Raw genomic sequence first — 25,015 nt, forward strand, 5'->3', positions numbered from 1 at the left:
TCTCCCCCCCCCCCTTTTTTTGTACTATTACATTTATTATTTGTTTAATTAAAAGAAAACCAATAATTGTAAAAACAAGTCAGCTTAAGAATATTTCTTTTATTTCGTCCAAAAGCGTCTGACTAAAAATCACAAGCTACTTTGCCCACGTGTATTCTCTGTGTTTAGTGTTTAGTCAGGTAACAAGTAAAATAAAAGAAACGTGGAGTTAATCAATCAATTTAGATTAAATTACTGAATGCTCACGGCAATCATCATCAAAATAAATGTGAGCGCGAATTTTATCCCCCCCATATCACTTTCTCTTTCTATTGTTTTTTATTTTTTATTTTTTTTTACGTTTATCTTCTTTTTTTCTTCCTATTTTATAAATTAGTAAATTTACAAATCTCTTTTAAAATTAAGTCATGTCCAACGGTTACGACGAAGCGACCCAGCGCGAAATGCAGGCTTTCGTGGACCAAGAATCAGCCAAAGCTCAAATGCAGAGCACAATCCATGAGTTCACAAACCGTTGCTGGGATACCTGCATTACAAGCACCAAGACAAACCAGATCGATTCCAAGGAATCCACCTGTCTGCAAAACTGCGTTGGAAGGTTTATAGATACTAGCATGTTTATTGTAAAGAGACTTCAACAAAACCACTAAATATAACATGATGTTTCATAATAGCTTGCAACAAAATAAATAAAAAGAATTACAGTAAGGGTGATGCTGGGCATCTATCCACAGTTGGAGCTGCTACTCCCCAGCTCATTATTCCAATATACGTGACGTAGACCATTATTATGCATCCCAGCAACCCCAAAAAAAGGTCCTTAAACCTCGTCCAGGGATGGCCTTGGCTTATACGGTAATGCAAAGCGGCCGGGAATATAAAGCTCAAAGGCGTGCAGGCAAGGGCACCGATGATAGCGATAAAGTTGTCCAACTGGTCAGCGCCGAAAATAGCAATACAAGCGATCAAACAAACGACCAACGCGCGGACGCCGTTCTTTTGCCACTTGACCATTGGATTGCCCTTTCCGGACCTCGGGAAAACCGCAGACTCGAGAATACGGACCGCGGGAAAGAGCTGAAGGGGAACAGAGAACATGATAGCCAAGGTGTAGAACAGCTGCACCAGGTAGGTGGGCGCGGCTTTTGGCAGATTAAGCAAAATGACGGTCTCCACGGTATCACCCAGCGCCAAGTACGATAGCGACCCGATAGCGATGAAAACAACAATGCAGACGCCCAGGGAGGTGGACAAAACCGCCGGGAACCGGTCCTTGTGCGTCATACTATCAATGACAGGAATCACCAAAGTGACGCCCTCAAAGGCGAAAACAGCTGTACCAATCAAAAGTGGGAACCTCAAGGGGTTATACTGCACAATTTCGGCCACACCATGCGAGGCTATATGAGCGACATCAAAGGTCAGAACGTAGCCCAGCCCAGCCATAATGAACACGTTGGCGGCCAAAGCGAACGGTGCAAACTGCTTAATCTTGCGGACCCACGCCAGTGGAATATACGCCAGCAGCTGCAGGACAACCCAGAAGGTGGGGGAGAAATTATACCGGCACTGCGTGATCGAGTTCCACAGGTCCCGGGCATTCGTTGCTACGAAAATAGTGTAGGCGGAGCAAAAGCCCAGCTGCGCCAGCAGAATCGACACAGTGATTGTACGGCTGGCCCAGGGTCCAAAGAGCTTAAGCCCGAGCTCGCTGTAGCTGCCCCCGACACGCTGATAAACCTCGGCCAGGACAAGCATGCAGTGCCAGGCGTACCAGGCAACAAAGACCATCATCAAGCAGGATGCCAGGAGCCCGCCGTTCGAAAAGGCCTTGGGCAGAACCAGGACGCCTGTGCCGACAAACGCCTTGAGCAGCAAAAAGAAGGCCTTGTTGTTCGACGCCGTCGACGGCATTTTCTGCGGCACACGCTCCAGCAGCGGCGCGCGCTCACTCGCATGCTCGTCAACGTCGTCGTCCTCGTCGCTGGGGTAGTCCTCGCCGGCGAAATGGCCGTAGAGCCCAATAAAGTCGACAAAGTTCTCCGTCATGCCGCCAGCCAGCCTGCCCTGCCGCTCAGCCCTGGCATGCACGAACTGCCTGCGGAAAGCGCCCGGCACGTTCATCTGGCGCTGCGAGTACGGCACGTCCCACTCGGTGTCCGACGCGGCGCCCGAAAACGACCCCCTCCGCTGCACCATTGCGTCCTCTGCGCGGTGCCACCGGTAAATGCCATACGTGACGTCGCCCGACGGCAGAGTCAGCGGGTCCACGGGCACCGCCCGGGCGTCCTCATGGTCGTCGTTGGTGTCGTCGTTGGTGTCGCCGCTGTACCCGTCCTCATCCGCCACGCGCGTCACCAGGTGACGCTTAAGCCGCCGCGCGGCCTCGCCCTTGGCAAGCCTCTCGGGCTCGTCCATGTGGATGCTGCGCGGGAGCGACGGCGGGAGCGACGGCGCAGCCGATAGCCGGTTGGTGGCCCGCGCGATGGACGCTGAGTTGCGCCGGATGCTGATGCCTTGCGGCGCTGCCGGGCTGTGCGACAGCTGGGCGGGTGTGCCTCCCCGGTGCGCGTTGATGGGAAGGCGACGCTCAGAGTCTGAGCAGCTTGGCTCGGAGGGCAGGTTCATTTTTTCTCTTCTTTTTCGGAGGGCGAGAAACAGCTGGACTAAGAGTTAAGAATAATAGAAGCGAAAGAAAGAAAGAAAGAAAGAAAGAAAGAAATATGTGGTGTGAGAAGTGCAAGGGCGTATTTGGAATAATAGTGTACAAGAAATGCTTTGACCGATAATAACGAAATAATAATGGAAAGCAAAAGACGAGAAGAGTGAGGAGCAAAGCGGAAGAACAAATGCTAGCAGCCATAACAAGCCACCAGTCTGAGAACGAAGAAGAAAAAAGGCAGCAGCACTCATCGGACGGAAGGAGGAAAACCCCCCGCTAGTCTCCACAACCACATGACAGGCTCGTTCTTTTTGTTCCGGAAATCGGATCAACCCAGAGCACGTGGCTCAAACGAAAAGGGCAGGCAGCGCCTCGGCCCCACGCGCTACATCCGCTGTGTCAGCTCGGCGTGCAACGAGTCAAGGTCGCGCAGAACCACGCGCAAGTCCGCGTCCGAAAGCGCCTGCGGCCTGACATCCAGCGCCCCCGGCGATCTCGCAATCTCGTCCTGCCAAACCCTCGACAAAGTGAGCAGCCCAGCCGCCACGCCCCTCACTGCGCGCCCATCATGCCTCAGCGCCAAAAGGTCGGCGCACTGCGCTGCCAAGCAAGCGATCTGCGCAGTGAGCGAGCCCAGGCTGCACATAACCTCGTTGGGGCTGCGCAGCCCCTCGGCGGGCGACAGAACGAAGCTGGGAGCCGCTGCCGGCGGAGAGTACGCTGTGGACGCGCCGCTGCCGCCAGCGGTGCGCCTCTGCTGGAGCGTGCCGATGGTGTAGGTCTTCCGCGCCGAGCGGGATCCGGAAGCCGGGCTTTTGGGCTTGGGCTGCGGCGAAGTGGATGGCTGCGGCTGCGGCTGCGGCAGCTCGCTGTCAATGACCGCCACAACGGGCTCGGCCGCCTCGTGGCCGCCCTCAACCACGGCCCAGCTCTCGGACTCCCACAGCGCATACTGCGCAGCAACCGCCTGCGCAGACTCGGCGACCGGGCGGCTGCGCAGGTACGCTGCCTGTAGCGCCAGTCGCTGCACAGGCGCCATATCGGGCATCGCCAGCGCCGCAAGAGGCAACCTCTGCGCGCCCCTGCCCATTTCTTTCCGGAATCCCGCCGCCAGCGGCGCATTGGGCAGCATCGGCGTGCGCTCGAGCGTCTCGGGCACGGGCCTGGGCAGCGGCGGAAGATGCAGCAGCGTAGCCAGGCAGTCCGCGTAGTCTGACGCTATGAGCTCGCGGCGGTTCGCCAGCAGCATGACTATGCCGACCCAGTCGACCAGCTGCAACGGCCCCTGGGCATCCGCCAGCAGCGCATCCCACAGGAGCAGCAGCGAATGGAGCCCGGCAATCTCCCGCCCATACAGCAGCCTGAACCACCTCAGCCCAAAGAGCTGCGGCTCAATATCCAGCGCACCAATATGCTCCGCCAGCTGCGAATCGACCGCGCTGAGCCTATCGAACATCTGGCGGCACCGCGACACCAGCGCCGAGGGCCCTGCTGCCGCATACCATGGGGCGCATAGCCGCATTAGCCGGTCAAACAGCGCAAACGCATCGTGCTCGACAAACCTCCTGTCCAGAACTTCGGCCAGAAAGAACGTGTTTCCCCCAACTGCGTCGACGGCGTCGACGTCAACAGCCAGAAGCAAAGGAGCCAGCAACTCGTGCATGCCCTGGCGATACCCCATGGCGGCATGCATCTTGGCATAAACAAACAGCACATCCCCCAGACACCGCTGCACACGCGTCTGCCGAAAATACTTGTCTTCAGGAAATGTCCTTGATACGTCCAGCATGATCGTGGTGCGCAAATCCTGGTCCGCATGGTACCGCGCCCATGGACTATCCTCCTCCAACGATAGCGGATGCGAAGTGTCCTGTAGTGTTGATGGGTCGATGAGGAACTGGTTGCGGAGGTTTTCGTAGTTTAGCCGCTCCTTTCTGGATGCCGCTATCCAGATACGCGAAGTTTCGGATTCGTCGCCTCCAAAGCTCTCGGCTGGTAGGAGGTCCAGGTGCAGCCGCCATCGGAGTGACCGCAGGGGAAGAGGGCCTGGTGTGGAAAGGGGTAGCTGGTGTAGTTGGTGCGCCGACATTAGTGAGAGCCGTTTGAGCTCCTCCCAGTCCCGCACAAGTCTTTCCATTTGCGTTAATTTGTTGGATTTCGCGCGGATTGTGAATAATTCTTTTTAAGCAAGAGCAAAAATTGAAGGAAAAAAAGTAAAATTGAAGAAGAAAAACGCGGTCTTGAAAATAATTCCACAGCCTGGGGATTTGTTACAGTGTTTACGCACTTACCCTTTTACCTTTACATTTTGTTAAAAGGTAGAGAAAACGCAGCACGCACGTGAACCATGAATAAGCATTTTTAGCAGCAGATTAAGGTTGGCGAAAATAAAATATAAAATTGACATCAGGCAAACGGAAGTGAAAAACTATGTGACATGGCTGCGGTGCTGTAATTTCGCATCATCATCATCATTAATGCCCTTCCTTGCTTACAGGCGAGCGGCCTCCCTGTTTTTTTGTTGCGCAAAAAGGCACCATTCGAGTACGGCTGAACCCCAGAGTCTACAGCGATGCCTGACGCTTTGTCCAGACCAAAATCCAACCACAAGCCTTCTTTGCAATCTGTATGTGGGATATAATATGTCGATTTGCAGGTTATTTGAATTTTTGTTTAGATATTTGTACTCATTCTTTTTTCAGTGTAAATGGTAAAAGTCACCTTACACCTTTTTATTTTGCTCTCCTGCATGGCAAATGCGCGTGTTATTTGAAGCCTGTAAGAAAACAAAAAAACTGCAAAAAATAATTTGTAATCGCTCACGGTTAGACTCGAACTAACAGCCTCCTGATTAACAGTCAGACGCGCTAACCAGTTGCGCCACGCAAGCTCTTCTGATTTGCTTATATTTATTTGCGTATGGAATCTAGTAATCTGATTGTTTGATTGATGGGAAATTAGGCACCAGTAAATGAAAAATGTTGGCGTTTGTTTAAATCTGTCCTAATATAATAACAATGTCGATTCTGTTTTGTATATATTTTATTATTCTAATTTGAATGTAAAAAATGTAACCAGTGTAACGAAATAAAAATAATGTACCTTCAGAGAATAAAGCAAAATAATGCCTGCTTGTCATGTTATACCTTGCTGATGCAAACTCAAAGCTAATATTGTTATCTAGATTTTCCTTTCACGCAACGTTGATTAGTATTTTACTAATCTGTTAGATACACTGGTGTGCCTACCATTTCGGGATGCTTCATAAGTAGGTGGGATGCTGATAAACAGGTGGTAGGCTATATACTTCCACATTCTTAGTTAAGAGAAGAGAAAATTGAGCTGTCAAGAGAAATTCTCATAGTTGGTTTACCCCTTAACTTTCTCCATGACAACCCTGCTGTTATTTTGCGGTTCACTAGTTCTTGGTTACGTGGCGCTTCTTAAAGGGGGTATTGTTTGTCACAGGCTGTAGAGAAACTAACTTTTTTGCGATGATGAAGAAACATTGGTTGTCCGTTGAGAATATTTTCGAGGCAAAATACTTGGCACTTTTTTCACTGCACCCATGATTATTTGTTTAACGCCCCTTACTGAGTTGTGGAGTTTCTGTGGTGCAGCCTCCGCTAACTGAGCAATAGGCCTTGACAATGTGGCATTTGAATTTAACCATGATTTCTGTAAACTTGATGTCCCAGACTTGTATTTTGTGCTATATTCCACTGTATTAAAAAGGTAGCAATCATTTCCACTGCCGTCGTTGTTTTTTTTGAAGCGCCAATTTTAATGTACTCAATTTATACATTTTCATAAATTGCTCGACTTTTAACAAATAGTTATAACTATAAATAAAAGCAGAGTTATTTCCCCCCTCTACAATTAGTTCCATTGGTTGATTATCGCCAGGTTTTGCGCCTGGTGTGGGTATTTTTTATCTTTCAAAACCTTAAACAGCTGCTCTTTTACATTTTTAAACGTAGTAGAGCTGCAGATTTCTGGATAAAATGTATCAGGTTTGTTACGCTGACATGTGTATGTGACAGTGGCATTGGACTTGTTTTGTATAGAAGATATGTTGGACGAGCTCATTGTTATAATTGAAAATAAAAATAAAAAGTTAATGTTGATGTTAAACTGCTCTCAAAAGTGTTTATTTATAGGTATATAAAATACAGTTTTTTCTACAGACAAATACTCGTTTTATCTCCATTTTTGTATTTAAATTATCTGTACAAAGGGATTTGTGCGTTCATTTATTCTACTCCCATATAAATTTTTAAAAATAATTTTATTTATTTTTTGTCTTTTAAATTAGAAGTATATTTTTAAAATGCACAAGTTGCTACACCTTTACTATTTGTGTTTTATATTAATTTTTTGTCAAACCCTGCCATGTACATTTTTTATTGGAGTATTAGCCTGTGTTTACTGCCTGAACAACCAAAAGACAAGTTTATTGGAATGCCAAAATATTTACTTAAAAATATTTGCTTTGTAGCATTACTTTGTATTTATTTATTTGACATTGTTATAGTAAGAGGGGGGTGTGTGGAGCACTAGTTGTCTAGTGTTAAAAGTTAGGGGTAATTTTATAAAAGGGTTTATTACTGATGTTTCTAAAGTACTACTAGGGGCCAGCCTCATCTTATATATGTTCCCAGTCGCCTTTGTCGTGCACATTGTCCATTGTGCGCTCCGTTGGTGAGAACTGGATCTTCTGCGAGTAGACCAGTATCTTGCCAAGTCAATGTTGTGGTTTTTGTGCGTGTACGCTCATGCGTGTGCATTGCAAAATGGGGAGCATGTTTGGGCATCAATGTAATGCCTCCCTAATTTACGCCTGCGTTATCCAATTAGCGTCCTATCGATCAGCGCGCAGGTGGAAACCTGTTTCGCGATTCTCGACCTCAACATCCACTTCCATATCTTCAGTCGGCGCAACAACATTATGTGCCCAATTGTTTTTATTTGAAAGTTACATCAGAAAAACTGCAGCAGAGACATTGTGTTGTGTAAGAGTATTGGTTGATGGCGATCAACTGACTAACCAGTCTTGGCTATTTAGCAACACAAACTGTAATAAAAATTATTCGTACTAACTATATTTTATTTAAAATCCACTATAATGGAGCTTCAAGAGCTCCGCTTATCTATTCGAAACTATCGACAGTGAAAATAGAAATCGCGATCGTAAACAATCACAATTTCAAACAATCGCAAATTCCCAATTGCAATTGTCACGTGACATCGCAATAATTGATGTCACACCATTACTCATATTAACAGTCAGTTCTTTGTAAACACGCTTTCTATATTCCTTCAGCGTTTCCCATACTCTATTGGTGACTTTCTCAAAGGTCATACCTTGATTAATGGGTACTATGACTTTATTTGTATTATTTTTCGTAACATTATAGAAAACAATAATTTTAGTTTTCAGCGCCTTATACGGGGGTGGGTTGGGTTGGAGCACCCGGTATAAATTTGTCTTGGCGGAGGATATACTGGGTATGCTTTTAACAAACTTTTTAGCCAAGCCCATTGGAATAACAAAAAGCAATTATAGTGAAGTATAAGTAAAATAAAATGAGGTGTTTAAAATAAAAGCTGAGGATAAAACAAAAAACCAATTTGCCTTCCAGTCAAGTTTATTAAATATATATATGCGGTTGCTTTTCAAACCAAATGTATTTGTTTGGAAACGTTTTCTCTACACTTTCTCTCTACAACCCGCTTGGACAAATTTTAAAAGGATCATTAGGTTTTTTTTTGTTTTTTTATTTATTTGTGAATGCTTTTTATAATGCAGTCCACGCCTTTCCATATACTCTATTATTTTATAGGTGTTGTGCTTGTTACACAGCCCAAGGATATGGAGGTAGACGCTGAGGGCGAAAATCATGAGACAGATTCTCGTCAGCTCACAGATGGATCTGATATGGGCCAAATTACAGGGTGTCAAATTAGGCGCCACAACTGACATCCGGACATACTGTCTGTCCCAAAATGGATGTACTGGACGCAAGAATACAGACATGCCAATCATGCTATATCAAAGACCCGGGTTGCTTTCATAAGGACCAGTTCTCGCGAACGGAGCACACGACTGCCAGTGAGTGCCACAAAGACAAGGAGATATATATAAGGCGAGGCCGGCGATAATAGCACTTTAGAAACACTAATAAAAACCTTTATAATTTCGCACCCATTCTTTAACACTATCACAATAGTGCTCCTCACCCCCTTCTTACATAACACGGGAATATGCAAAATTTCATTTTTTATATACTCAAAGTTCCTCATAATATTTTTAAACAGTATGCAGCATATTGACAATTTATATACATATATTTTACAGTACTGCTGTCACCGCTGCCATCTCTTAAACTAACTTAAACCTATTTCTAGATTTTATTTATTTACTCTTCTTATTTGTTGTTGCTTGTACCTGCTATTTTACTATGTACTTTAATTTGTTTTTATTAAATAAACACCTATAATATACGCGTTAAAATAATACTTGTTGCTCACTGCTTATATATATTTCAGAGGGCATAATCTGCCTTTCAATAGTTTCTGTACTTAATATATATTTTTAGTCTCTAAGCCTGGTATTATGCTCTGCCATCAGCAGCTCAATTGATATTTCTGAGTGGCAACTCCAAAACTATGTTCAATAAACCACAAATAAATTATTGCCTTCAACTATTATATAGGATTTATACTATTTTAATTAGTGCCTATCAACAGTAACTGATTAGCTTCAAAAAATCAGTTTAAGCAATCTCTGATAGTATAGTGGCGAGTACGCCAGTCTGTCACATTGGCGACCCGGGTTCAATTCCCGGTCAGAGAGCTTATTTTTGCCCCTTTTTTGTTAATTGGCTTTATGAGTTCAAGGTTGATCTGTTTTTTCTACCCCCAACATTTATTTTATTTCCTTATTTGTCGACTTTGCGCTTGCTAGCACGGTCACTGCCGCTTCAGTGTATGCTTTTGTGCTGTGTATTATAGATCAAAAAATGATGCTTTGTCGCTTTGCATTTCCTGAGTCTTGAAGCATTTTTTAAACTACGAAACGGCCAGCCAACTGTGGTGAGTCTCAGCACGTAAGCTCGGCCGATTTGTGAAACAACGGTTATGTCAAAAATACATTGAGCGTGTGCTTGTCAAATTAGTTGACAGTGATTAAAGCCAAGTAAACGTTTAGTTGATGGGTACTCAGTTGCTTGGTCGTAATACAAGTAAAGTATTTTGATATTGATTTTATAATTATGCAAGTTTTGTCATTTAAATAGCAAAAGCCAAAACAAAAGCCGAGCATTGACATTCTCATCAGAAGCAAGTGATGAATAAAAAGCCACTATCCCGTTTTGGTTGACTTTAACACACAAAGGTTATCCAACAATATTAAATATTTTAATTATACATTATGTGTTGATGCCATCATTGTTTGCACCGCCATTAAAACGTTTTAATGGCGGTGTGTATTATTTATATACAATGTGCAAGCAGTGGAATATTCTACTGTTTTATTAATTTTTAAAAACAAAATAACACCTGCGCAACAAAGAAAACCCAAACGTATGCTTTTTGCGCACTGAATGTGTCACTAATACTGAAGAGAAAATATGTGGCTGAAATCACACCCCTTTTAATCAATTTTTGAGACAATAATAATTCAAAAAAATTATAATGTATAGGTTTTTGCTCAGTTCATGGACAAATGTTCAGAAAACTTTTCTATTCAATATAAGCAACATTTATAAAGCATATACTGGGTATTTTTATATCCAAACATATTGCTTTTCTTTTCTTTATAAACTATTTATCTACCACCTTTAATTTCAGTCGAATCAATGAAACTCTGCATCATTGCTATTTTCTGCCTCTCTGTGGTACAAATGTGCTCCGCCGGTTGCTCATCGGTCAACCAAGCAACATTAAACCTCATCAAGAATGCTGAGGGTTTTGCCTCTTTGGTTGGCCCTGACCCCATTGGTCTGCCAACAGTTGGTTATGGTCATCTTTGTCAGAAACCAAACTGTGCCGAGTTGCCCAGCAGTGGACCCCTCACCCAAGCACAAGCCCAGGATCTCCTTGTCAGCGACATCAAGCCCAAAGCCTCCTGCCTTGGGTCAGCTGTTAATAGCTCTGTAAAGCTCAACGAGAACCAGTGGGGTGCATTGATCTCCTGGACGTTCAATATCGGGTGCAGCAATATGCAATCATCAACGCTGATCAAGCGCCTTAATAACAAAGAGGATCCCAACCTGGTTGCTGAGCAGGAGCTAGGTAAATGGAATAAAGCCAACGGCAAGGTGTTTTCTGCATTGGTGGCACGTCGTGCCAATGAAACACAGTTGTTCAAAACGGCGTCGACCAAGGAGGCCCATCCCAGTTGCAATTGAATGAATGAATGAGTTGGTTATTGGTTATTTCTTCAAACTGATTGCCAACCAAATATCTATTTATTTTTTACGGTTCAACTATAGTATAAACAACCAAATCAACAGTACATTTTTATAGTTGAATATATATCTTCTTGAAAGCATAGGTTTTTATCTTGCTACAACGGGCCGCTGTTGTCTCGGCCATGGAAATAAGGCCAATGAGAAGCGGCCAATCAAATGTTTTTTTGGGGTTTTACAACGAAAAATATTATTTTGTCAAGAGCCAGTTCTGTAATTAGACTTTGTCATCAACAAGTTAGTTAGCAGCTTAATTGATTGCTTGTAAAGGTTGCGTGGCCCAATGGATAAGGCGCTTGACTACGGATCAAGAGATTCCAGGTTCGAGCCCTGGCGCGATCGTACACTTTTTTGCTGCTTTTGATTTCTAACCCCAACCCTTGATTTGCCGCTTTTTATACTATTGTCATAATTTTGCATTTTGCGCCATGCGTTTATTTATTTCGACTTTTGTTAATAATTTTTTCTGTGAGCAAAAGGGAGCGATCACTGCTGAAAAGTCTTGGGGCGCGGCAAAAAATTTTTTCTTCCCTTTTTCATTACTTGTTTGTTTGTAACATAATTTTCCAACCTATTAACTATCGATGCAGTCTTCAATACCCATCAATCGCAAACCCAAACCATTGCGTGTTGTGAGCAACGAGTCTCCCCACGAGGGCTCGTACCCTCCGCGAATGAGGCGAGAAATCGTCGTTCCGCCAAGCGGAATGCACAGAACCGGGGAGGTGCTCGGGCGCTCACCACACCGACCCACAAAGCCTGCTTTCCGCACAACCAAGACATCACAAAAGCTCAAAATTTTGCCTGAGGATGACGAGGAAGGCACCAACACCGATGTCGATGAATACCTCGGGCTAACTGGAGTGTACGACCAAATCGAGCACATGCGCGGTGCGCAGGACTTGAGAAGCGAAATCAACCGGCTGAAGAACTTGCCGCCGGGAAGCCTGGCCCGAGTAACGGCCTATGCGACAGCATCCTCATATACGATGACGCAGCTTTTCAGGCACATTCAGTCGCGCAAGGCGGAGAACGAGACTGCGCCCAAGCTGCTTGACGAGTGCATTTACTCGCCGTTTGTATATGGGCCGTCGGAAGCCATTGCTATCAACATGGAGGACAGTCTTATTGACGACCAGCCGCAGGGCGCGGCGTTCCAGGAGTCGTATATTCAGATCAAGAGCGAGCTGTTCATCTTTGACTACGGCGTCGTAGTCATCTGGGGGATGGACGAGAGACAGGAAAGGGAATTCTTGCGAGAGCTTGAGCCGTTTGAGGTGGAGAAGATTGAGGTCGACGGCATTGAGACCGAGGAGCTCGAATTTTACATCAACTCGAAGGCGCAGTCGCGCGTGTACAACGATGTCATCTCGTTGCGTACAACTAAGGGGCACATGGCCAAGCTGGCAATTTCGCATGCAATTGCCCAGGCAACAAAGCTCTCCTTGTATGAGAGCCTAGTCGACGAGACTATCGAGGCTACTCGGCATATCCCGCAGCGCATGGCCGAGTCGGGAACAGTCGAGATGACGCGGAAGGGTCTGATCAAGAAGATTGGTCAGCTCTTCATCATGCGCGTCAACGTCAACTTGGTCAGCAACATTTTGGACACGCCCGAGATCTTCTGGTCGGAGCCCACACTGCAGCCACTATACATGGCCATCCGCGAGTACCTCGAAATTCCCCAGCGAGTCGAGATAATGAACCACAGAGTCAGCGTCATCAGCGATCTATTGGACATGCTCAACGGTCATCTCAACGGGATGCACGGCGAGTTCCTCGAGTGGATTGTTATTATCCTTATCGGTAAGTATCATGTTTTCAAAATGTTGTATTGAATATGTGTGTGTGTTTGTGTGCAGTGAGCGTTTTTTATTTCAGAGTTGGATACACATGTCATTATTTGTTTTTTAATACGCCCTAGTCTAAACAAAAACAAAAACAATAATTTGTGTACTTTTGTCTCCTTTTCTTCCCCTGCTTCTTCCCATTTATATCATGTTTGCAACCACGCCCGCTCTCACTTTCACTGTCACACTTATTTTTTCATCTTTTTTTGCCCGAAGATAGTCGTCGACATTTTTGTAATGCTGTTTGAATGCCTCGTGTTTGCTCTTACTGATTGAGACTACAGATACTACGCAGAGTGACACTTGGATTAAAGAACCCACATTTTTAATATTATTTTCTACATTTTTATATAATCCCTATATATGGAACTTCCTTGCCGCGGCGTTGGTGTGAATGTGTGTGGTTTTTGTTGTTGCGCTGGGGTTTCATTGCTTTTTTTGGATAAAATGGGAGGAGCATGATAGGTGTCGAGATCATTATTGGCATTGTCACGATTACTGTCGAAGCTGCCAAGCTGTCGATCTAGCGGGTCGTGGGAGTCGGACGGGTGGATAGATGGGCGGATGTATGTATTTAGGGAGCTTTGGCTTTCGTTTGGTGGATTCCTTATATTCTTTAATTAAAAATTATAATATTGACAGAAAAGCAAAGCAAGAAAAGCACGATGAAACACGATCATGAGGAGAACAGGAACTGCATATCCTGGGCGGAAAGATTATCCAGCGACTTTTTGTCGCGGCCAATGGTCGAATTGACCAGTAGCTGCTTCTTCACTTGCAGCGCAACGATGCGCGACTCGATCGAGTTCTCGATGATAATGCGAGTGACTTTGATCGGGCGATACTGTCCCATCCGGTGGATGCGGTCCATGGCCTGCACCTCGACGCTCGGGTTCCACCAGCAATCGGCCAAGTAGACGTTGCTAGCCTCTGTGAGATTGAGCGCCACGCCGCCGGCCTTCAGACTGACCAAAAACACAGTGTACTCGGGGTGCGTCATGAATGTATTAATCACGGAGGCGCGTTGGCTTGGTGACATCCTGCCGTCGAGACGGCATACGCTAAAACCAGCGCGGTTGAGGCGCCACTGGATGAGATCAAGGAAATTGACAAACTGCGAAAACACAATGCTCTTGATGTTGGCGTTCGCCTGTCGGTGCTTGGAGAGCTCCTCGACCAGGGCTTCGATCTTGGTCGATGACTTCCAGCGCTTCATGTCGATGCGGTTGACAATGGACCGGCGGTACTCAATGGTGCTCGGCGTGCTCATCATGGTTTCCATCAACGTGGTGCCGTCACCTGCGGTAGCGCCACCGGTGCCGCGTGCCTTGCGGCGCACCTGTGTCATCTCGGGCTGAGTCAGGTCAATGTCAAAGAGCGCATAGCACATGGGGCAGCGCAACTGCACGGTATCGTCGTCGACACTATTCACGTACATCTCGGCATCGACGCGGCAAAATACATGCTTGCAGCGCGACACAATGGGATCTTCGGCCTCCTCATTGCAGATTGAACACACCAGCGTATCAGTCGCGTCGGCGCCTACCTTGGCGCTGGGATCAACCTTTAGGCGCAGCAGATCCGGGTGGTTGGCAGCCAGACGCATACGCGTGATGAGCTCAAAGATATTGGCGTAATTGTTGAGCACTGTGCCATGCTGCGCGTACGTCGTGAACTCGCGCTGATAGTTGGCAAACAGCGACACATAAAAGTCCTCCTCTTCGGGATTGAACTTGTCACGACGTGTCACGACGATACGCGGCGGCAAGCCCATGTCCTCGGCGCGCTCGATTTTGGTGCGCCGCAGCATGATATTGTCCAGCAGGCGGCCAAGCTTCTTAAAGCCCATTTTGCTCTCGTCGCTGCTTACGCTGTACTGTTGGATTGGCTTGAGAATGTGCATGTTCCAGTAGCAGAAGTGAGTTGTGTACATGTGGCCGCAAGAGCTGCAGTGCTTGCTGTTGTTGGCAAAGTTCCAGTGCAAGGACTTGCAGTCGCAGATGTGGCAAAAGTACATGCTGAAGGGGTCTGTTTTGGTCAGGCGAATCAGCGAGTAGAGCTCGCCAACACGATTGTGCAGCGGCGTGCCTGTCAGCGACCAGGTGCGCTCCGCCTTGAGCTCAAACGCCGCGCGCGCCGAGTTGCTTGACCGGTCCTTAATGTTGTGCGCCTCGTCGAGGACGATGCGAAACCACTTGATTGAGTGCAGCGGTGCCTTTTCCTTGTACAGCTGGCCCTTCAGTCTAAATCCCGTACGTTCGCGCCTAAACCCTGTCTCCATGACAGCATAGGTCGTCAGAACGACGTCGTACTTGGCCAGCTCGGATTGGTTGATTGCGCCATTTTTGTCGAGAAGCTTCTTGCGCTCGTCACCGTAATAGATAAACACTGCTAGCGCATCCGTGGCTGCCTCAATCTCAGACTTCCACTGTAGCAGGGCAACGGTCGGGCAAATGACCATCGTGGGCTTGCCGCGATTGACCAGAAGCAGCGCAATGGTCTGTAGCGTCTTACCCATCCCCATCTCGTCCGCCAGGATGCCGCCATGGAACATCGACGACTCTTGCTGGGACATCCACCAGACGCCCTCCTGTTGGAACGGCAACAGCTTGATCTTCAGATTATCCGGTTGTGCAATCTTCTCGGGCTTCTTCGGCGGGCCCTGCGAGCTCCAAGCGGTTCTCAGGTGCGGGTGGTTTTTGAAAAGCGCCGAGTACTTGCTGTAGTCGACGTCATCGATTGGCAGCTTGCGCGGGTCGACCACTACGCTCTCGCCGCCCATCGTGCTGTCCGACTCGTCATCCGTCAGGTCGCCCTCCAGTCTCTCGCGCAGGCCCTTCTTTGGCTTCTCGCCAGGCTTCAGCTTTGCCCTGCGCTTTGGCGCCGACACGCGCATGACCGCGTAGCGCTTGGGTGTGGCGTCGGCCAAGGGCTGCAGGCTAATCAGCAGCCGCATGTCAGCGAACACGGGCATCATCTCGACGGCTGACTGCGGCTTGCGCCGTTTTGCCTTGTCCCCCGCGCTATCCTCCGAGACCGCGCGCTTGGTTCTGGTGGGGGCAGGGACACGGGCTCTCGAGGGGGTGGTCCGTCTCCTGCGTCTGATGGCAGCTATATCAAGGACATCCTCGCTATTGTCGCTCATAAAGTCATCCGAGGATGAGGAATCATCAGAGCCAGACGCATTGGACTCTGCGTCTGATGCACTGTCCACTTCATTCTCGCTCCGGTCGTCCATCGACGCATCCGACTGATACTTGGGCTCGGGCTCTGCAGTCTTGGACTTTGTGGGCGATGGTACTGCGGTCACCTCAAACTCGGACTCGGACTTGCTGGGGGTCTCTTCGGGCGACGAGTTGGACGCTAGTGCTAGGCTTGATTTTGGCTTTTCCGTTGCTTGTGGCTTTGACCTGGCACTTGGTCGAGCTGCGCTACGGCCACGGCTGCGGCCTTTTCCTCGGCCCCTCCCGCTAGCCGAAGAAGCAGTGCTATTCGTCGTTTCTGGCGATGCTGGTGAGGGGGCAGCTGAAGAGGCAGGCGCAGTCTTGGAGATGCGAGATCTGGTAGTCACCATGTTTTTTTAAAGTACAAAATAAATAAGCAATATAAATAAATAAATATTTGACGGAAATAGTGGAAGCTATCTATTTCCTTGACACAGTTGATAGGGGGGAAAGTTGAAAAGTTGAAAGCAAACTTTTTTAGTTTCCTGCCTGAGTGACCAACAAGGGCTGCGGCGGTTTCACGAAACAAAATTGCTGCGGAAAACTGAGACTCCCTCATTCCCAAAAAAACAGCAAACAGTTGCTGTGGCACAGTCAGCATTATTCAGCAAAAGCCCAATCAAATCAATCGGAATTACCAAACAAGACCTTTGTGCTAGCACTATGTGGTTCTCGCATGGCACTTTAAACTCGTGAGCACAATACCCAGGTTGACATTTTTTGCTTCTAGCTTCTCGCTTCTCACCCCTTTTCATATTTGCACTTTTTTGTTTTTTATTGAATTCGCATTTTCTCATACGCTAATCTCATCTGTTTTTAAATCATGGAAGACTCGGCCAGCATAAGGGCGGCCTCTATCAAACTTCGCAAGGAACTCAAAGGTAGACAAAGTGGTTCTATTAAGCCTATTGCCGAATGTGTGCATTAGCCGACTGGCTAGGCTTTCGCAACTGTATTACTAACTTTCCTTTAACCATTTCTTGTTTGCACATTTTACTTTTAGAGCTTTCGAATGCCTCCAACCCTGCATTCTCAGTCGGCCTGGTGGACGAAGACAATCTATTCGAGGCAAGTTCATTCGCTATAAATTCAGTACATTCTTTGGCGAACAAAGCCGGTTGCGAAAACGCAGAATTCAACGTTCCCCCCTGTCATTCCAGACACGCTTCAAATCTCTCAATTAATACTTATACTAACCATGCCTGTATCTCCTAATTGTAGTGGAACGTCACTCTGTTCGGGCCACCGGACACGCACTACGAAGGCGGGATCTTCAAAGCAGTTATGAAGTTCCCCAAGAACTACCCGTTCGAGCCACCCACGTTGCGCTTTACCTCTGAAATGTGGCATCCCAACGTGTACGACGACGGGCGTGTGTGCATTTCGATTTTGCATCGGGCTGAGGTTGATCTCAGCGGATACGAGGATCTGGGGGAGCGCTGGAGCCCCGCACAGACTGTTGAAACCATACTTATCAGCGTCATTGCTATGCTGAGCAGCCCGAACGATGAGTCACCGGCAAATATTGATGCTGCGAAGATGTGGCGTGAAAACAAGCCTGCGTACAGAAGGAAGGTCCAGCGGTGTGTGGAGAGGTCGATGGAGGATTGGTGAAAGCTTTGAGAGAGAGAGAGAGGCATAAGTGTGAAATGCTTCTTATTCATTTTTTAGCGGTGGTCGTGTGGTTCCGAGTGCGAATGAAACCACACAGCGGCCTCACTATTCACTATTCACTATTCACTTTTCACTTTCCACTTTCCACTTTCCACTTTCCACTTTCAATATTTTTACGTTTGCAGGCATAAAGTTTTTTCTTTACATTTCTCTCTTCATTGTAGTTGTAGAAACACGCCGACAATGTATTCAGTGTTGCAACTGTTTCTATGTTTGGGAATGGACATGGAAATAGAAATGGAAATGTCTAATGGAAACTGTGTTTTTTCACGTATAAAGTTAATTTTAAATCGGCATCATATGCTGATGTACAGGTGCAAATAGTTGAATGGAAAGAAAGATTCATATTATGAAAAAAGTATTTAATGGTGGTAATGGTAATGGTTAATTTTTAGTTCAAAGGTAGACGCTGGCGTCAAACTGCGAGGCAGATGTCACTTGCATGGATGGGTCCGACATATCGCATGTAGCCATCAGAGACAGGCCATCAACGGCCGTCGACGGCGAATTGGCGGCGAAGATCTCGTTAAGCTTGTTCATGTCGGAAACATCCATGGCAGCGCCGGGGTGCTGGCCCATATACCCCATCGAATTGACCTGCATCGACGAAATATCGGGCGAGACACCCGAGGGGTTCATGCCCATGACGCTGTTGAATTGTTCAGCAGTCAAGGGCGCCACAGAGGTCATCACAGCCAGCGCCTGTTGTTGTGCTGCGTTCGAGTGTGCCACAAAGGCAGCAGCAGCGGCGGCGGCCGACTGGTTGTTGGAGTCAATGTGCATTGCCGAAGACGACTCAAGCATCATTGGCAATCCCATTGGGGCATTATTGTTCATGAAAAGGTTGTGCACGCCGTTGCTCACGGGCAAGGGAAGCTGTGGCGGACGGGTCGTTAGGATTGGTGCCGAAAGCGGGGAAATGTGCAGAGGCGAGTTTCCTGAGGAGTTGTTGTTGCCACTATTGACGGGGCTGGGCGAGTTGGAGCCTTGGGTGATGTTGCCTGTGAACACGCGGAGCGCTGGCCGGCCAATGCTGTGTTCCGAGACGATGCCGAGGTCAAGGCTCTGCTGGCGCCTCTTGCGCAGCATAAGCTGCTGCTGCTGTCTATGCTCGGCAATCAGGGATTTCATTGCAGTAGAAGTCGAAGGCGACACCGCATCGGTATCCTCCTCCTCATCATCATCCTCCACGGCCGTCTTGTTTGAAGGGCTGCTGGCCATCGCGGCCCTCTTGCACATGGCGATCTCCTCAACAGTGGGCAGCGACACATCGAGAATACTGCCATCAGCGCTATTCGACATGGGCTCGAGCCCGAGCTGCTTGCGCATGCGGTTGACCTCGTCGTGCAGCGCCAGGTTGCGCAGCTGTAGCTTCTTAATGTACTGATCGCGGTTGCCCAAATGCTCCTTGAACGAGCGAATGTAATCGAGCGACTTCTCCACAATCGTAGCCTTGCTTGGCCGCCGCACGTGTATGAGCGAAGGGACAGCGGACGCCAGGTCCTGGAACTGTCCGTTGAGCTGTTCACGGCGCGCGCGTTCGATGGCATTGTGAGTGGCGCGTCTCTGGGCATTGTCGACGCTGGAGACTGACCGCGGGCTGCTTGGTGACCGGTTCCGGTCAGAGCCTATGGGTCCGCCCAGGGACGCCGCTGCGAGGGTCGCGGATACGGAGTTACCCATGGTTGTGGAGTGCTTGCGCTGGTGCTGCGAGTCGATGAGCATAACGCTGGATTTTGGGGAGTACATGCTGTTACCAGTGTTGGACACGAGCGGGTTGCCGATAAAGTATGGGCTGCCGCCACTAGTGACGGGGGCATCGTTGGACATGACGGACATTGCAGCGGAAAATTGCAGCGCCTGGCTGATGCTGTGGCCGTGGGCCAGGCCGCCGTTTACTTCTGCCGAAAACTGATTGAGGAACATAAAATTGGCAGACGTTGAGAACGACATTGTGGGGGAGGGAAGTATGCAAGAATGAAAGAAAATTCTGTATCAAATGTGCGTGCAAAGATACAAAAGAAAACTAGAAGTTGAGAATGGGAACAAATACTAGTATGACTATAGCACCTGTCTATATCCGTACCAAAAAAAGCGGAGTGAGCAGAGCTATATGTGATAATTAAAGTTTAAAAAAGACAATTGAAGCTACCAGAACTACAAAAACAACTAAAAACTAAAAAACCCCAAAATGTGATAATAAGGTTTGGAACAGGGACAAGTACTTTGGAAATGCTATTCTTTTTAAAGCAAACAAACTGTAATGCAGAATATCAGCTCAACTGAAGTTCAAACAATAAAGAGGAAAGAAGGTTTGTAACCACCGGTGGTTATATGGTTAAAAAGAATGGGTGTGTAACAGGAGCAGCGATGGAGATATACACACAGAGTAAATAACAGAATTTGTGTGGAAAATGGTGAATGTGTGTGTGAGGGGGGAGGGGCGCAGGGAAAAAAAAGTTGCTCGCGGTCAACGCAGAGACAAATGTATGAGAAATGAAAATGAAAAAATGGCTGATTTTGTGGGAACAGAAAAAAGAAGCAACCCGAACTCAGCTTAATGGGTGGGAGAAGCTTGCTATTTATTCCAAACCTGAGAGAGGAGTTTCAGTGAGAAACATTGCAGACACCTCGCAATCGGCAAAAGGAAAAAAGCAAAGCAAACAAATAACAAAAATAGAAAGATCCGCTTTAAAAAAAGTAGCTTGGGGGGGGGTGGACAAAAGGGGAGGGGTAAGTGGGGGGCGGCAGACCGTTCGCATTTATTATTTTATGTTTTTACCGCAACGACGATCATTTGTTGCATGTTGCAGATTGCGGTCCTCTTTCTCTCTCTCTTTCTCTGGTGGTATGCCACAGTCTGCCTCTTTCTGTATTTTTCGGCACCTGTGAGCGACTCTGTCTTTTCATTTCATACGTCGTGACAAAGAAGCCAAAAAGAGGCGGGGGGAAATGATAAAGACTCTTTTGGGGTTGGCTGGGGATATCTTTATGCGCTTCGGAGCACAGCCAAATAAAAAAATATGGCTTGGTGGCTTGGGCTTGTAACAGATCTCGCGTTCTACTATGTAGAAAATAATTTAGTTTATGTTTTATTTCCTTCCTTTCTTTTTGCTTTTCCTTTCCTTTCCTTTTCTTTCTGCTCCCCCCAATTAAAAATAAAACCAAATGGCAGCACTGTAAAATAAACTAACAGACCGATATAATCACATCAAAAAACTACAAACAAGCGGAGTTTAATCTGAACTGAACCAATACCATGATGCTCCTGGGGAAGTGGAAGATGGGAGAAAGAGATATGCAAAATGATATGGAATGATGCTTATATCCCTCACTTGTAATAATCACAAAAAAAACTACCAAAAAAAATAAGAGGCGTACTTTGTTTTTGGGCGATTCTAGAAATGTGTGAATATGCAGATATCGGAATAGCTTGAAATGCCGGAGAAAGAGATAGGGGAGTGGGGGAGGGAGGGGGGAAATAAAAATAAAATTTTGAATGGGGGATGTTTCTTGTTGATTTTTTCTTCTGTTTCCACATAATTGCCCCCGAGCAAAGGCCAGAGACCGTTTGGACCGCTTTGATGTGAAATGATTTGCGGTCTTATTTAAAATGTGATTTTCCTTTCCAGTCCGGCTGAAACATATTTTTTCCTAGAATTTGTAATATTTCCACTGCTTAGAGTGATAGTTAATTTTGAAAATAAACATTGAGTTTAATGTTATAAAACATTTGTTTTTAAAAAAAATAAGAAAAAGACCGGCAATGCTCAGTTGATGTGTGCAGAGCATGATGTGGTAATAAATTAAATAAATTGAAAAGGCGGAATTGTGAACAATAAAAAAGCAAGCAATTGAAGAAAGAACGAAATGGAGAACCAAATTGCGCATACTACTTTTTTTGGAAATATTATCTTTTTCTGAATAATAAACAATGCCTCATTTTATTGTCTCTTAAAAAAAGAAGTAAGCAAATGTATATCCGCAATACCACGCGAAAATGACATTTCTATTTTATTTTTGGAGACACTCAAAAGCCCAATACTATGAGAAGTAAATTAATATAAACATTTGTTTTTAGAAAAGAGCAAAAAATACTTTTAACAGTTTAACAAAATTATTCAAACTTACTGTCACCCCCGGGAGGTATACGCATTTGATATTATTTTGTTAATGCTATTTTAGACGCAATAAATAATACTGCAAAACGACTTTTGTGATTAGCGGCGCAATGTCATTTTGAAATGTTTTTCTCTTCTTTTTTTACATTGAAATTCCATGTGAAATACTGTATATGTATGTTATTAGACCATTTTAATCAGTTCGCACTTTTTGCGCTAACCAATATATTTTTTCTACACAACGGCACTCAGCCATTATCCAAAGTAAATCCATATTACCATATCAAGCACCATAAAGAGCGGATGATGATGAAGATAAAAATGAACCGACAATGCTCTTTAAACCTGATGTTAGCAACACTAATGTCTAAAAAAAAATTTAGGGCTACAGTACAAAAGAAAAATAAGAAATAAGAAAAAAGATCGGCGAGACATACGTCATTTTCACTACCACGCTACATGTTGTGGCAGATCGCTGAGAGAGAGAGAGAGAGAGAGAGAATGAAAACAACACAAACATAAAAAGATCGGTCGGTTTATTTCCTCCCGTGTGTTTTTATATTTTTCGTTCCCCAAGAACAAATAAAAAAAATCAAATGAAACTGATGAATAATTATTGATTAAAATTGTCCGATAAATTTAGAAACGGCCAAAACAACCTCTCTAGTCTTTGGAACGAAATGCCTAATAAATTACAACAAAAAAAACAAAAAATTAGTAAATAATAGTGCATAAAAATACTATAATGCACATATTTAATTAACAATTTTTTTATGAAATAATAGAAGTGTGTACTTACGTTCCAACATGGTACAGCTCCTCTGGGTTTACAAAACAGTCTCGAAGTTCCATAGACTTATTGATACTGACCATTCCGTCTAAAACACCAAGCACATGCAGGGATGGGGTGCGAATAGGGCGTCCGTACACTTGAGTCCATTGTGAGTCCTTGAGCTTGTATGCAGAACAAAGTATGGCAAATTTGAATGGCCCGTGGGATGATCGGATAAGTGGACTGCGAAATTCCAAAAGTGAGCACAAAACAGCAGAAACCAGACCACCTACAAAACAGTTGATTAAAAAATAAAATAAAAATGTTTTTTTTGTAAGTGCAGCAGCTGCCGAACCATATGCAATTTTATTTGTAGTTTTGTTTACCTTGAGAAAAGCCAAATATCCCGTCAAACGGACCCTGCTCATCAAGCACAGTATCCAGAAATGCGATGCTCTCATTCAGGCCTTGCACAATCTCGGGATTGTCGTTCTTCAAAGAATACCAGCCCTTCAACTCCCTCGGCTCCAAGCCATCCAATTTAGCAGCAGCGGCTGTGCGAGCCATATTATCGATTCCGTCAATATCGTACGGACGCAGGATATTCGGGGCATCGATGAAAACTACAAATGTGAAGAAAAGAAAAGTAAAAGTGTTAGTATAATTAATGTACATTGCCGATGCATTTTTTGTTTGTTTGTTGGTATTTATATAGTGTGTGCCTTACCAAAATCGACATTGGGTTGGAGCTCAGTTGTGTGGTTGCGGAGCATCGTTTTGAATATCGAGGCGTCCTGTGTGTACCCGTGCAGACAGAGAACCTTGAGCCTAAGCTTGGGCTTGAGCCTGGGTTTGAGTTTGGGTTCAGCAGCAAGCATGTTTTCAAGGTTAAAAAAAAGTAATATTTTGCAAAAAAAAAAGTGAAGGATAAAAATGAAAACGGTATTAAATAATAGAAAAAATGAAATGAAAAAAGCGCTCAACAGCAAATGAAAAAGATGAATAATATTCAGGCATTGACAAGTGGCGCAATATAATAGAAGGAAAAGGGAGAGGCTCGCATATTAACACTAACGCCACAGGCACCCCAAAAAAAACAGCTTTCACACAGTACTATTAAGTCCAGAAACAAACGGGCGCAAGAAGCGTTTGACAGTCCTAGAGCACTGCAAAGTCTGTGGGATAAAATGCCCTCCCTCAAACTCAAACACCTGCGGGGCTTCAAAGCATCGCATCAGCTTTTGCGACGACTCTGCAGCCACCACAGTATCGTATGCGCCCATCATATGCAAACTCGCCGCTTGAATCTTCTCCCCATACACGGCCTGGTGCTCCGCTGTGTCCAGAGGGAAGGCGCCGGCGACAATGACGAATTTGACCGGCGGATGGCTGACCTCGACAGGAAACGCCAACCCATGTACATGCTTCTTATGCTTCTGATCATGCTGCTGCTGCAGTAGCGCAGCTATGATGGCAGCGAGACAGCCGCCCTGCGAGAACCCCAGGATGCCGATGAACGGGCCTTGCTCCTCCAATGTTTTCGCCACCAGTGCCAGGCTTAGCCCTAGCCCGCGGAGCTCAATGTGCTTGCCGGCGCGCTTCCACCACCAGCCCAGGTTGGTGAAATCGCCGGGCGCCTCTTGGGTGTCTGCGGTGTCTTGAAAGGTCAGGTGCAGGTCGCCAATGTTGACTGGTGCGTCCAGGTAGATGAGCTCGGCGTGCGGTGCGAGGAGAGCGCGCAGCGCGCGTGTGCGGATGCGGAAGACCGAGGCGGATTCAGCAAAGCCGTGCAGGCAGAGGATCTTTGGCTTGTGCATTTCTTGGTAAATATGAAAATATATGTATAAAAAAACAAGTTATGTTGTTTGATAATCAGTGTTTGGCAATTTTCTTTTCTTTTCTTTCCGTATTTATTTTATTTTATTTTTTGGCGGGTGTTGATTTTTTTGTTTACTAGGAGGAATGAAATAAAGAGGCAAAGAGTTTCTTGAGTGTATACACGTTTTTAAAGGACATTTCGCCTGTTTGCTCACACTTTAATAAGAAATACAGTATTAAAAAGAAAGGGGAGGGGAGGGGAGGGGGAGGGCCTCTCTCTCAGCCACTGAAAAAATGCAATTGTCTTTCTTTTCGTTCTTTAAAACAGCCCCAACTAAAAAGTCAAGCAAGCCACTCCTCACTCTTGCATTGAAAAAATCCGTTCCCACCAGAAATCGATAAGAAAATTTTTTATTTCTTTGC

The 25,015-nt window shown here is 46.0% G+C and overlaps 10 protein-coding genes and 3 non-coding genes across 13 annotated transcripts; 6 read left to right on the top strand and 7 right to left on the bottom strand.

Annotated features, from left to right (window-relative positions):
• Positions 1 to 407: 407 nt before the first annotated feature.
• BX661DRAFT_145744 (Tim10/DDP family zinc finger protein) lies at positions 408 to 650 on the top strand (the record flags this gene model as incomplete). Its single annotated transcript, XM_051533135.1, has 1 exon — positions 408 to 650. The coding sequence occupies one exon, from the start codon at positions 408 to 410 to the stop codon at positions 648 to 650; it is 243 nt and encodes an 80-aa protein (XP_051389464.1).
• Positions 651 to 699: 49 nt separating this feature from the next.
• On the bottom strand, positions 700 to 2,049 carry BX661DRAFT_145684 (transmembrane amino acid transporter protein-domain-containing protein; the record flags this gene model as incomplete). The annotated part of the gene is made up of 1 exon (XM_051533130.1): positions 700 to 2,049. The coding sequence occupies one exon, from the start codon at positions 2,047 to 2,049 to the stop codon at positions 700 to 702; it is 1,350 nt and encodes a 449-aa protein (XP_051389465.1).
• A 641-nt stretch (positions 2,050 to 2,690) lies between these two features.
• BX661DRAFT_187147 (rab-GTPase-TBC domain-containing protein) lies at positions 2,691 to 5,072 on the bottom strand. The gene has a single exon (XM_051537159.1). It carries the CDS (start codon positions 4,797 to 4,799, stop codon positions 3,048 to 3,050), a length of 1,752 nt encoding a protein of 583 aa, XP_051389466.1. The 5' UTR covers positions 4,800 to 5,072; the 3' UTR covers positions 2,691 to 3,047.
• A 406-nt stretch (positions 5,073 to 5,478) lies between these two features.
• Positions 5,479 to 5,552, bottom strand: BX661DRAFT_t114. Its single transcript has one exon. It is a non-coding gene; the product is annotated as a tRNA-Asn (tRNA).
• Positions 5,553 to 9,446: 3,894 nt separating this feature from the next.
• BX661DRAFT_t105 lies at positions 9,447 to 9,518 on the top strand. The gene has a single exon. It is a non-coding gene; the product is annotated as a tRNA-Asp (tRNA).
• A 968-nt stretch (positions 9,519 to 10,486) lies between these two features.
• On the top strand, positions 10,487 to 11,174 carry BX661DRAFT_187163 (glycoside hydrolase family 24 protein). Its single transcript, XM_051537160.1, has one exon. The coding sequence runs from the start codon at positions 10,522 to 10,524 to the stop codon at positions 11,071 to 11,073; it is 552 nt and encodes a 183-aa protein (XP_051389467.1). The 5' UTR covers positions 10,487 to 10,521; the 3' UTR covers positions 11,074 to 11,174.
• Positions 11,175 to 11,402: 228 nt separating this feature from the next.
• On the top strand, positions 11,403 to 11,475 carry BX661DRAFT_t106. The gene has a single exon. It is a non-coding gene; the product is annotated as a tRNA-Arg (tRNA).
• Positions 11,476 to 11,840: 365 nt separating this feature from the next.
• On the top strand, positions 11,841 to 13,062 carry BX661DRAFT_172948 (uncharacterized protein; the record flags this gene model as incomplete). The annotated part of the gene is made up of 2 exons (XM_051533823.1): positions 11,841 to 12,939; positions 13,058 to 13,062. The coding sequence occupies 2 exons, from the start codon at positions 11,841 to 11,843 to the stop codon at positions 13,060 to 13,062; spliced, it is 1,104 nt and encodes a 367-aa protein (XP_051389468.1).
• A 524-nt stretch (positions 13,063 to 13,586) lies between these two features.
• BX661DRAFT_187166 (SNF2 family N-terminal domain-containing protein) lies at positions 13,587 to 16,654 on the bottom strand. Its single transcript, XM_051537161.1, has one exon. The coding sequence runs from the start codon at positions 16,555 to 16,557 to the stop codon at positions 13,660 to 13,662; it is 2,898 nt and encodes a 965-aa protein (XP_051389469.1). The 5' UTR covers positions 16,558 to 16,654; the 3' UTR covers positions 13,587 to 13,659.
• A 237-nt stretch (positions 16,655 to 16,891) lies between these two features.
• BX661DRAFT_187168 (ubiquitin-conjugating enzyme/RWD-like protein) lies at positions 16,892 to 17,968 on the top strand. The gene is made up of 3 exons (XM_051537162.1): positions 16,892 to 17,088; positions 17,211 to 17,275; positions 17,429 to 17,968. Exons 1-3 carry the CDS (start codon positions 17,031 to 17,033, stop codon positions 17,819 to 17,821), a joined length of 516 nt encoding a protein of 171 aa, XP_051389470.1. The 5' UTR covers positions 16,892 to 17,030; the 3' UTR covers positions 17,822 to 17,968.
• Positions 17,969 to 18,277: 309 nt separating this feature from the next.
• On the bottom strand, positions 18,278 to 19,834 carry BX661DRAFT_172950 (uncharacterized protein; the record flags this gene model as incomplete). Its single annotated transcript, XM_051533824.1, has 1 exon — positions 18,278 to 19,834. The coding sequence occupies one exon, from the start codon at positions 19,832 to 19,834 to the stop codon at positions 18,278 to 18,280; it is 1,557 nt and encodes a 518-aa protein (XP_051389471.1).
• A 2,740-nt stretch (positions 19,835 to 22,574) lies between these two features.
• BX661DRAFT_165208 (serine hydrolase FSH) lies at positions 22,575 to 23,693 on the bottom strand. The gene is made up of 4 exons (XM_051533343.1): positions 23,502 to 23,693; positions 23,161 to 23,397; positions 22,802 to 23,063; positions 22,575 to 22,686 (listed from the first exon to the last, which is right to left on the bottom strand). Exons 1-4 carry the CDS (start codon positions 23,650 to 23,652, stop codon positions 22,623 to 22,625), a joined length of 714 nt encoding a protein of 237 aa, XP_051389472.1. The 5' UTR covers positions 23,653 to 23,693; the 3' UTR covers positions 22,575 to 22,622.
• A 184-nt stretch (positions 23,694 to 23,877) lies between these two features.
• On the bottom strand, positions 23,878 to 24,591 carry BX661DRAFT_172952 (serine hydrolase FSH; the record flags this gene model as incomplete). Its single annotated transcript, XM_051533825.1, has 1 exon — positions 23,878 to 24,591. One exon carries the CDS (start codon positions 24,589 to 24,591, stop codon positions 23,878 to 23,880), a length of 714 nt encoding a protein of 237 aa, XP_051389473.1.
• Between the last annotated feature and the right edge of the window lie 424 nt (positions 24,592 to 25,015).

This window comes from Kickxella alabastrina (genome assembly GCF_025024165.1).
Source record: "Kickxella alabastrina strain RSA 675 chromosome Unknown BX661scaffold_24, whole genome shotgun sequence".
Classification (NCBI taxonomy): domain Eukaryota; kingdom Fungi; phylum Kickxellomycota; class Kickxellomycetes; order Kickxellales; family Kickxellaceae; genus Kickxella; species Kickxella alabastrina.

What these genes read in the sequence shown, in the direction of transcription:
- BX661DRAFT_187147 (XM_051537159.1), bottom strand. Translation starts at nt 4,799, where the DNA reads ATGGAAAGACTTGTGCGGGACTGGGAGGAGCTCAAACGGCTCTCACTA.
- BX661DRAFT_187163 (XM_051537160.1), top strand. Translation starts at nt 10,522, where the DNA reads ATGAAACTCTGCATCATTGCTATTTTCTGCCTCTCTGTGGTACAAATG.
- BX661DRAFT_187166 (XM_051537161.1), bottom strand. Translation starts at nt 16,557, where the DNA reads ATGGTGACTACCAGATCTCGCATCTCCAAGACTGCGCCTGCCTCTTCA.
- BX661DRAFT_187168 (XM_051537162.1), top strand. Translation starts at nt 17,031, where the DNA reads ATGGAAGACTCGGCCAGCATAAGGGCGGCCTCTATCAAACTTCGCAAG. An exon ending in ACTTCGCAAGGAACTCAAAG is followed by an intron (nt 17,089 to 17,210) that starts GTAGACAAAGTG and finishes TTTTACTTTTAG; the next exon opens with AGCTTTCGAATGCCTCCAAC. An exon ending in ACGAAGACAATCTATTCGAG is followed by an intron (nt 17,276 to 17,428) that starts GCAAGTTCATTC and finishes TCCTAATTGTAG; the next exon opens with TGGAACGTCACTCTGTTCGG.
- BX661DRAFT_165208 (XM_051533343.1), bottom strand. Translation starts at nt 23,652, where the DNA reads ATGCTTGCTGCTGAACCCAAACTCAAACCCAGGCTCAAGCCCAAGCTT. An exon ending in GATATTTGGCTTTTCTCAAG is followed by an intron (nt 23,064 to 23,160) that starts GTAAACAAAACT and finishes ACTGTTTTGTAG; the next exon opens with GTGGTCTGGTTTCTGCTGTT. An exon ending in GAGCTGTACCATGTTGGAAC is followed by an intron (nt 22,687 to 22,801) that starts GTAAGTACACAC and finishes GTAATTTATTAG; the next exon opens with GCATTTCGTTCCAAAGACTA.